The following is a 10,188-nucleotide window of genomic DNA, read 5'->3' as shown; positions in this document are numbered from 1 at the left end:
TATTTGCGAGGTGATTTTACTTTTCCAAACGCATGAATCTCACTATACTTTCAGTCTTCAGTAGGAAATTATTCTCAGACAATTTGGTGGAAACAATTCATGACTTTAAAAATAGATTTTATTACATAACCCCAAAAAATAACCAAACAAAGGAGTGGTCTGTGCCCTGGTATATTTGGCATAATTTTATGTTACAAGGAGAAATCCAACAGACCACCACATGAAAGACAATTCAGGGTAATTATAGTTTCAATCGTTAATTAATGTGGTGTTTTTTTTTTTTTGCTAAAACATTCTAAAAGGACATGACCAAAATTAGATGTCCACTTACACTATTCTTCCTCCAATGTCATTTACCAACCCTTAAGTTTTCTTCACATCCAGTATTTGATGCGTCGTGGTTTTAATTAGATTACATTTGGATGGAGATATATATGAGCAGCTTTAATAATGACTGACGCAATAGCTAGACTTCAGCACAAATGTAAAAGTACATTTTTAATGTCATTGTGGCAAATGCCTGAGAACTGTTTTGCTTTTATTTAGTGATCCATTGTATGGAACAAGTTTAGTACAGTGAACTATATACAGTATGTGTTCTAAATGTATTCTAGTAGGCTACATTTCAATTCCGTATGTTAACATATACAGTATATACAGGTACTGTGGCACTCAACCTATAAGCAAAACAATTTGTACGTCCTTTTATAATAACATGCTGTATATATTAAGACTGGCAATTCACAGCTGCTAGTTTGAAAGCAGATTGTGCTTCTGTTTTTAAATCTATTAGGTCTGCCTAAGATAAATAAGGCAATGTATACTATCACACACTGATTAAACTGCAGCAGTCAAAGATACTGTTGAACAGAGTACTAAAAATCATTGGAGAAAGCCAGGAACCCCTCAGTGACGTCTATAAATAAATATAAAATAGTGAGGAAGAAGTGGGAACAAATAGCCTTGGACATTACGCGTACACACTCCATGACCAGTATAGCCACTCAGACATAGATCTCTGGCATACACATCTAAGAGCCCAGCAGCTTCTAGTTTTGTGCCAACATCCATAAAACTCAACTCTTGTATTTCTTGTTTTTATTTGTATCTACAGTACCAGTCAAATGTTTGGACACACCTATTCATTCCAGGGTCTTTGTTTTTTCTATTTTCTACATTGTAGAATAATAGTGAAGACAAAACTATGAAATAACACATGGAATCATGTTACCAAAAAAAGTGTTAAACAAATCATAATATACTTAATTGCATTCCAGGTGACTACCTCATGAAGCTGGTTGAGAGAATGCCAAGAGTGTGCAAAGCTGTCATCAACGCAAAGGCTGGCTACTTTGAAGAATCTAAAATATATTTTGATTTGTTTAACACTTCTTTGGTTACTACATGATTCTATATGTGTTATTTCATAGTTTTGATGCCTTCACTATTATTCTACAATTTAGAAATTAGTAATAATAAATAAACTCTTGAATGAGTAGGTGTCCAAACTTTTGACTGGTACTGTATGTGTATATATAGCCTGTGATTGCATAGATTGCTCCTAATCTATTACACTGTACGTTTTTGTGTTCTATGTTGCTATTTTGTTATTTGTCTTGTACAGACCCGTCACCACACATATAGTTCTCTCAGGAAATTAAAGTTATTTTAATTGAATGTGTGGTATAATTTGAAGTTGGCTCCTCATGATGAGACCCCTTTGCTGACAACAGTTATTGGTTGTTTGGTTCCGGGTCGTACCATGAAAGTCATGCCATATGCCTGCTTTGACTGTGGCCCATTGCTAGAAAGTAGAGGAAGAAAAAAATATTAGTTAAACACTTATCAGGTTGTTCTTGTCACATTCATCAATACATCTAGCTAGCATCATTCTTTACTGTGAGTCAAAACATGCAATTACGGACACTCCTAGATAAAACAAAATTATGCCAAACTTGTCACCACCCTAAGCTTAAATAATAAAGTTGTACAATTTTGTGAAAAACTCAAACAGACAAAGATGAAGTAGAGAGAGCAAGGCCTACCTGATGGGTACTTTTGATGGAGCTGACAAACCCTGAGAATTCTTGGCCATTTTAGTCTCCAGCTCCTTCATGTCCAGGCCTTGTGTTCTGGCTGACAAGGTGGCATTCTTGCTCTTTGCGGTGATAACAGGGGTCTTCGGGGTGACCCTGGGAACAACAGGGACCATGGTCTCCTCAGACAAGGGAGAACCCCAGTCATCAGAGTCTGTCTTCATGGACAGCATTTTGTTGTCCATTTTGTGGTCCATTTCCAGCATCTTCTTCTGCAGGATGGTCAGGAGCGTGGCCTGGCTGGCTGAGAGGGAGGAGGACGCCTGGGTGGGAGGTGGCTTGGGTGTGGTCTGAACAGGTAGCTTGGGTTTGACCTCCATGACGGGAGGCAGGAGTTTGGGAGGGCTTGGAGGTTTGGGTTTTGGAGGAGGGGGGGGCGCAGGGGAGGGAGTTTTGACAGGAACGATAAGGCTGGCAGTGGGGGGCAGGACTGGAAAGGCAGGGGTGGGAATGGGAACCAGGACCTTCTTTGGGGGAGGGTCAGGTGGAGGCGAGCTGGGGGGAGACTCCACGACATCATTATGGTCATCAAATTCGGGAGGGGGAGGGAGTAATGGCAAGCATAGGTCCTCCCTGTTCTCTTCATTCCTGACAAGGCTAAAGGGGGATGAAATCCTCTGCTCTCCACTTTGTTTCTCCACAGCCAGGAGCCCCTGAAATACTGGATTTGCAATTGGCCTCTTTTCCACCACTGACTCAATGATCTGGGGTTTTGCTGAAGTCTGGATCACCACTGGGGGCTGCACTGGGACCACAGACTGTGGATTATCTTGTGAGGTCACCGAAGTGAATGAGGTGGACCTGGGGATGATGGTGAAAGAATTGGGATTGGATTCGCTGTGCTGGATGCTGGTGGATAGCTCATTACTCTTTGTGCTGTTTTCGCGTGACAAAGTGGACCTGTGCTTCTCTCGCTCTTTAGCCGCCATGAGAAGAGCCAGGGGGGAAGTGGCAGGACCCTCCCTCGTCCCAGTGACCGCACTGAACTTTAGGTTGCGCAGTTTACGGTCCAGCATTGGACTGAACTTGCGACTCCGGTTTGGAGACACTTTGTGTTTGACCTGGCTAGCCTCTATGGTTACAGGGGCAGTGACGACCTGAAGCATTGGTGATGCTTTAGTGGGAGTTTCGGCAGGTTTGTTGATAGACTGCTGTGCTAATAAAGGCAAAGGCCCCACTTTCACTTCCTTCCGAGTCTCAGGTGGGGTGGGTTGGCCTTGAAGAGTGGCTTTAAAATTATCCTTTAACTCCTTCAGGTCTTGCTCCAGCTGCATACCCGAGCTGTTTCTCCGGGCTGGCTTAACTGGCGGTGCCACAGAGGGGGCTGTCCCATTGACCAGGACGGAGTCAGTAGACCCAGGGTCATGCAGCAGTAGGATCTGCTTGTGCTTATTTTCACCTTCCACCTGCCTATCTAGAATGCCGGTTTTAGGAACACTGTAGAGCTTAGCTGTGTTCTGGGGGTTGAAGCTGGACGGTCTAGGGTTCTGTACAGGGGGTGCTGGGGCAGGAACCTGGGGGAGTTCACACATAATGGGGATGGAGGACAGCCTCATTGGCTTTGTAGGCGGTGTCTTCAGGGCTTTCAGAGCAGCTTGCCTCATGTCTGTAGGGGGCTGTGGAGGGGCAAACTTTGGGGGCTCTGTGATAACAGGGACAGTGGTTGGTGGTGGTGTAGAACTGGACAAAGAGGAACTAGAAGCACTGGAGGAAGTTGACGGGGGCTTCGGAGGGGCCATAGGTGGAAGTTTCATGGAGGTGAAAACATTCTTGTCCCCTTCAGAGGGGGCAACTGATGATGGTTTTGATGGGGGTTTTGGAGGGGGCATGGAGGGAGGCTGAATAGAGTCGAGGTCACCCAAGAAATCTGGTGGGGGAGGGTTGAATATGGAGGGAGGCTGAATGGAGTCGAGGTCACCCAAGAAATCTGGTGGGGGAGGGTTGAATATGGGTGGAGGGGGTGGGGGGGGCATCGAAGGTGGAGGTGGAATAAATATCTCTCCCACCAAATCAGGTACAGATACAGCAGATCCATTGGACAACCGTTCACCGTTTACTATAAAGAGAGAACAACCATCAGAGACACAAGAAAGTACAACTATACTGAACAAAAATAGAAACGCAACATGCAAAAACATCAAAGATTTTACTGTTACAGTTCATATAAGGCAATCAGTCAATGAAAATAAATGCATTAGGCCCTAATCTATGGATTTCACATGACTGGGCAGGGGAGCAGCCATGGGTGTGCCTGGGAGGGCATATGCCCACCCACTGGGGAGCCAGGCCCAGCCAATCAGAATGTGTTTTTCCCCACAAAAGGGCTTTATTACAGACATAAATACTCCTCAGTATGGAACATTTATGGGATTTTTTTTATTTCAGCTCATGAAACATGGGAACAACACTTTACATGTTGCGTTCATATTTTTGTTCAGTGTATTTTGTTATTGATATAACTTATTGTTTAAGTAAATTATTTAACTTTTAGTTATGGTGAAACTGATTAAATTATATCTGATCTGTACCCTCCCGCTCTGCAAACATGTTTGTGAATGGCTGCTTGGATGCTTTCTAAAGTGTTATTGTCCAAGACCTTAGACAAACATTTACCTGCTCTATATATTTCAGCCTTTACGAAAACAGAGTTGCTTTGAATTTGTGATCAACTAGATCTGTCTAAAACCAGCACTAAGGCTTAAATTCACAGGAGTGTAAATGATTTAGCTACACAACTTAACTCCGGTATACACAGGACAGAGACCCTCACCTGCCCCGTTGATCTTTGGTCTGTTGAAAGGGGGGAGGACAGGAACTTTGGGCGTTGGTACATTAAACCCTTGTACAACATCAGAGGACGACTGTGGGAAATAAGGACAAAAGACATCAGACTGTTGACGTTTCACTCAGATGTCAGGCTGTAGAGATTTTAAGTGGAACTGAATGAAGGAAAGGGAATGGATTGGGGAGCAGAGATAGCCCACTGGGCAAAAACTGGTTGAATCAATGTTGTTTCCACATAATTTCAACCCAACAATTCTATGTGATGACGTTGAATCAACGTGGGAAACTGATTGGATTTGCAGGTTAAAAGTTGAAAAAAGAAAGTCCAATGAGTGTGAAATCTTTGGTTGATTTCACATTGAATTCACGTTAGTTGACAACTCAACTAAATGTAAATCTAACACTCAGGAAACAAACTGGTACGTCAGTGGTGTCAATTGCCAAAGACAGAGGAATGCCAGGCACATTCAATATGAAGGGCTTTTCATTAAAAAAATGTTTTTAACTGTAATCATAGTCTGGGCTTCCCAGCAAATGGTATCCTTTTCTATAATGGCAAAATCCTCCTTGTGCAGTTTGAGGCTACAGGATCTCTTACATAGTCTCAAAGCCCACTGAGCACCCCCACCTGTAATGATTCAACAATAATGTCCTCCATTGCTATACTGTATCTAACCCCTTTCCAGACACTAGCTGCAGCTTACTGGCCCAGTTTTGGGCCTTCTTCAGAACATTGCTGTCACTGTCATGCCTCATCCACAGACAGGGTGTAGTGTGGGCAAGGCACAGGCAACACTCCCATCTTTTCATTGTTATGGCTCATCCACAGACAGAGCGTAGTGTGGGCAAGGCACATGCAACACTCCCATCGTTTCACCTAAGCAAACATTAAGTGGGTATGACTACCTCTGAGAAAAAGGGCTGTGCCGTCATGTTGCTGCCTGCTTGTGTGACTGACTGTTCTCATCACAGCCTAAACACCTCTAGAAATAAACACAGACTGTTTTGACACAACACAAGCCCTACAGACAGAACAGAGATATGCCCTTCCAAAGCTGATAGGACTGGTCAGAATCACCCTACATACAGTAGGGACTGAAAGTCACTCCTTAGGACCTAACCACACCTTGACCAGTGTAATTACCCAATACTGGGCCCGAGGGCCTCCAATCTAGCAAAACAATCCAAAGTACGGTTCACCCATGTAACTATAAACTGTAATCAACTTACTGCTCTTGGCCTTATGGTCAGGCCGCAATCACTTGGTTTGTTTATATAGAACTTTCACATGGTACACGCTATATCCAAAATGCAGAGGACACATCAATAACTTTCATTCAGCTGTGGGAATATTAAGTCATTCGTGGAAAAGGTTCAGGTGTGGTCCATTCTCAAGAACCCTCAGTTACACTGTATCTTTAAAACAGCTCATGTGAACGGAACGCCTGCCTTATTTAATGCCTTAAATATGTCATGAATGCACACTTCATAGGGGCAGGCAGGCAGCTCCTTGCAACAGCACAAACATTTGACAAGAAGTGAAGGGTGTGGCATTCAATGCGGTTTCTGATCCGCCTTAATTTCTTCTTTCTTTCCGTGACTCACGGGTGAAAGTCAAAGCAGTCAATCCGAACAGTCAGTTAGAGCAGTCCAACCCCTGTGCTGCTGGGTGTGCCACATCTAATACATGCCTGTGGAGCAGTCACATAGGACACTCCCCTTTCTGAGGTAGGCTTTCATACCTACAACAAAATGACAACGTAATACAACCTAAAAAATTCAGATACGGCTGGTCTTTTCTGGATCTACTACAGGGACACCATCTTGAATAGAAGGCACATGAGCTAGGCGCCATATGCCAGGTCCCAGACTGTACAATACCCAAGATTGTGTAAATCAAAGGTAACATTCTTATAGTAACTGTGTCCCCATGAGAATGTCTAAGTAAATAGGGTGTGAATTTCTGAGGACAAACTCTCTACAGAAATGACTTGAGAGGACTGGGTCAACACCCAAACAAATTGCATGCATCCTTGTCACATGGATAGCCCACTTGCAAATACATATGGGTTACTCCTTCTGTCATACATGTGAATAGCCTGTGCAAGTGAAACCTGCCGGTTAGAAAAGTATGCTTTCAAAGTGACAGGGTGTGAGTGATGGATGGGTCTGACTGCAGTGGTCACACAGAGATTAATGATTACAGGAACACCCTTCATGAGGCAATGCAGATTCTCTTTCAGGCACCACAAAGACCTTGTTAAGAAATAATTCACAATTTAGCAGACAGTTATGCAAATGAGACGTAATATGGGGCCTTCTGCATTCGCAAGAATTCGCAAGAAGACAAGCCCGGAAACAAGTTCCATGTGATAATCATCTTGAAGTGTTAGAGAACAATATCTAGAAGATTGACAAAGCTTGATCAGTCTCAACAAAAGATGCAACACCGTCTTGAGTGTAGAAATGTAGATTTGAAAGCTATTAATATTTCCGCACATCATGCAGTTACTGGAACTTACCGTGAAGTGCTTTACTGTGGGTCTGTTCCTCACTTTGGCAGTGCCTGATTCAGGAATGGCTGATGAATCCAACACCAGCTCAACATTGTCTGATGAAAAACAAACACACAACCCACCACTTTAGTCTACAGTATAGATAAAAACCAACCAGTCTACCATTCAGCTGATCAGCACAGCTCTGGAAGGAGATGCAGTCTGATGACTGCAAAGTTCAGTAATTAGGCATGTGCATAATAACAAGTTAAGGCTTAAGGCATTTTGTCTGCAGTTCTCAGAATTACTGACAAACTATTATGTAATGTTATGCTGTTTACTCTGTCAGGGGGATTTCTCTTGTTGACAGCAAATTAGCATTTAGGTTACAACTATTCAAGCTTACAACTATTGAAAGCAGTTCAATGATTGATTCTAATCAACAGAAGAGGTTGTTACCTTATTGCTCAAACACTGAAGCCTAAAATCATGTAGTTCCATAGAGTACAGAATACAGTGCTTCTCACAGCATCCATGAATCCCTATTTACCAATGGAATGTCAGGTAGGACATAGAAGTGTGGTGCAACATTCATAACAATCCCAGGGGTCATGAGTCATGAGTGTTTACAGTTCATCAACACTGACCTCAGGTTATTCAAGATATGCTTATTGGGCTGAGGTGGGATTGAGGCATATAGAATGGGTCTAAATTAAAGATGGCTCATTTGGAAATTAGGCCACTCACCACCTGATTGATTTTCAAGTGAAATGTGACTTTTCCAGAGGTGGTCTATAATGTCTGTAAGTTAACAGGCTTTGACATTACTAGATAAACAGGCTTTGACATTACTAGATAAAGGAAAAAACATATCTGTAACTACACAAAACACATTAGCGGTAAATGGGTTTCTGTGGAGTAACTCTTGTGATTCTGTATGGCTCAGTCAGCCATTCCAATGTTAGGCATGTCACTGTCAAATAACTAACTGATGAGAGACATGTCATAAAGTGACTGCAGTCAGTGAGACACTGGTCATGCTCTGCACTCACTTCAAGCACTGAGACTCAGACTGATATGACTATGAACAATACATTATACAGCCCTTAAAAACAAGTATGGAAACAACAGCCAGTGTATAAAGTGTTTTGGCATCCACAGTTACATTTCCCAATGGGGCATAATAGGCATTTTCCTATTGAACACCTGCATAATGTAAAAATACAAATATCCCATCCATGTTTGCACTTCGCAACCAACCACCTCTCCATTGTTAGAGGTCTCATATGAACAGTTCAGCAAAGTTTTCAGAACTCTATGGCGTTTATTCATATTTATGTTTTAATTAGTCCCAACTCCCCAAAGCCTGGGGAACCCTTATGTCAGGTCGTCGTGTTCTCCTTTCAATATAACGACTCTGGCTCAAAATTATACGGTATTTGATCAGGGAGCAGTCTGTTTTAACATCTCAATAGCATACCTACTGGTAATAATATGTATAATGTTGTAATAATTTTTGATACAGACATAATCGCAAGGAAAAAACGTAATTCCTATTCATGTGTGCATTTAGGACACATCTTTTCACTCACTTATCTGTCACAATAACAATAGCAAAGATCGGGACAGTCGTCAAAGAAAGACTGTTGATCACATGATAAATTAATAATTAAATTGTTAGTTGTATTTAATTGTTCAAAATATGACAATAAACACTTACCCATCTCCTTGATTTTAATATTGGTGTCGAAAAGTGATTGGTTCTTTCGACCCAAAAAAAACGTTGACTTTTTCATTTTTATGTCCTATTGGTAGGCCTATTATCCAAACGAATCGTTAACACATGATGTTAAGCAGGATCTTCCATAGACAGGCGTCAAAAACGTATTAATCTATTAATTCGGCTTAACGACAGGTGTATTACTGAATCCTCTGATTCTGTGACAACTTCGAGAGGGAGAGAAAATGGCCACCGCCCCCTCTCCTGTGCCTCCCTATTTTGTAAACCGACAGGTAAGGCAGAGAGAGAACAAACACATCATGCCCCAACCCTGTGCCTCCCAGCCAGCACGCCAACAATGTTTGACAGCAACATTCCAATGTCATACAAATCTTTCCAACTGTCCTCTCACTTCCCCCTGTTATGTCTCATTGTGGGTGTTGATGTGCTTGTTCGATATAGCAATAGTATGATTATTACTTTTAAAAGAACAGTGTGAGTCAGTTACACTCTTCAAGCCAAGGGCTGGTCATGATGAGAAGGTGAAACCCCCATAGAGATACAGTTGGCTGTGTAACAAGGACCATGCTCTTCATTATAATCTAAATCAAATTTGATTTATGCTGGCCGTTAGCAGCCAAAACCCAACATGTTTTACAATGGTGAGAGGCGAGTGTGTGAATTGAGGGCCAGAATTAGTGTAGTGCAAGAGGTTTTCCTTGACCTGATCCTGTTGGTTTCCTGCTCAACTCCGTAGAACAGGTTCTGTCGGTTACTAAGATTTTTTTCTTTTCTTTTTTTCCATGATTTGATTTCCCTCCCGTGGCCCATTGCTGAATCAGAGTAGTGCATGATTGGTCATGGTTTGGTCTCTTGGTAACTGCCACAACACAGTTGTTTTGTAGCCAGAGGAGGATGATGAGCCAATGGAGGATGGGCCCCCCTCTGTCTGGTTCCTCTCAAGGTTTCTTTCTTCCAGGAATACTTTTTTTGGAAAGTTGGCACTGTGCAGCTGCTACACCCCATGGCACAAAATTGTTGCTACATTTGTCCTCGGATATATGGTATAACATAGGCCAGGGGTTCTCAAACA

At 42.4% G+C, this 10,188-nt stretch overlaps 1 protein-coding gene across 1 annotated transcript; it reads right to left on the bottom strand.

The window, feature by feature from the left end:
• Positions 1-1,421: 1,421 nt before the first annotated feature.
• Positions 1,422-9,425, bottom strand: LOC112217702 (uncharacterized protein C6orf132 homolog). The gene is made up of 5 exons (XM_024378171.2): positions 9,096-9,425; positions 7,403-7,491; positions 4,867-4,957; positions 2,046-4,152; positions 1,422-1,804 (listed from the first exon to the last, which is right to left on the bottom strand). The coding sequence occupies exons 1-5, from the start codon at positions 9,169-9,171 to the stop codon at positions 1,705-1,707; spliced, it is 2,463 nt and encodes an 820-aa protein (XP_024233939.2). The 5' UTR covers positions 9,172-9,425; the 3' UTR covers positions 1,422-1,704.
• Between the last annotated feature and the right edge of the window lie 763 nt (positions 9,426-10,188).

The sequence above is a fragment of the Oncorhynchus tshawytscha genome, linkage group LG02 (assembly GCF_018296145.1).
Source record: "Oncorhynchus tshawytscha isolate Ot180627B linkage group LG02, Otsh_v2.0, whole genome shotgun sequence".
In the NCBI taxonomy this organism is placed as follows: Eukaryota; Metazoa; Chordata; class Actinopteri; order Salmoniformes; family Salmonidae; genus Oncorhynchus; species Oncorhynchus tshawytscha.
Note: the sequence above shows the minus strand (reverse complement) of the source record. Positions and strands in the feature narration are given on the sequence as shown.

Excerpts from the sequence above, each read along its gene's own strand:
- LOC112217702 (XM_024378171.2), bottom strand. The coding sequence starts at position 9,171 with ATGAAAAAGTCAACGTTTTTTTTGGGTCGAAAGAACCAATCACTTTTC. Across the intron at positions 7,492-9,095 it reads TATTAAAATCAAGGAGATGG|ACAATGTTGAGCTGGTGTTG; the intron begins GTAAGTGTTTAT and ends GTTTTTCATCAG. Across the intron at positions 4,958-7,402 it reads CCACAGTAAAGCACTTCACG|TCGTCCTCTGATGTTGTACA; the intron begins GTAAGTTCCAGT and ends TATTTCCCACAG.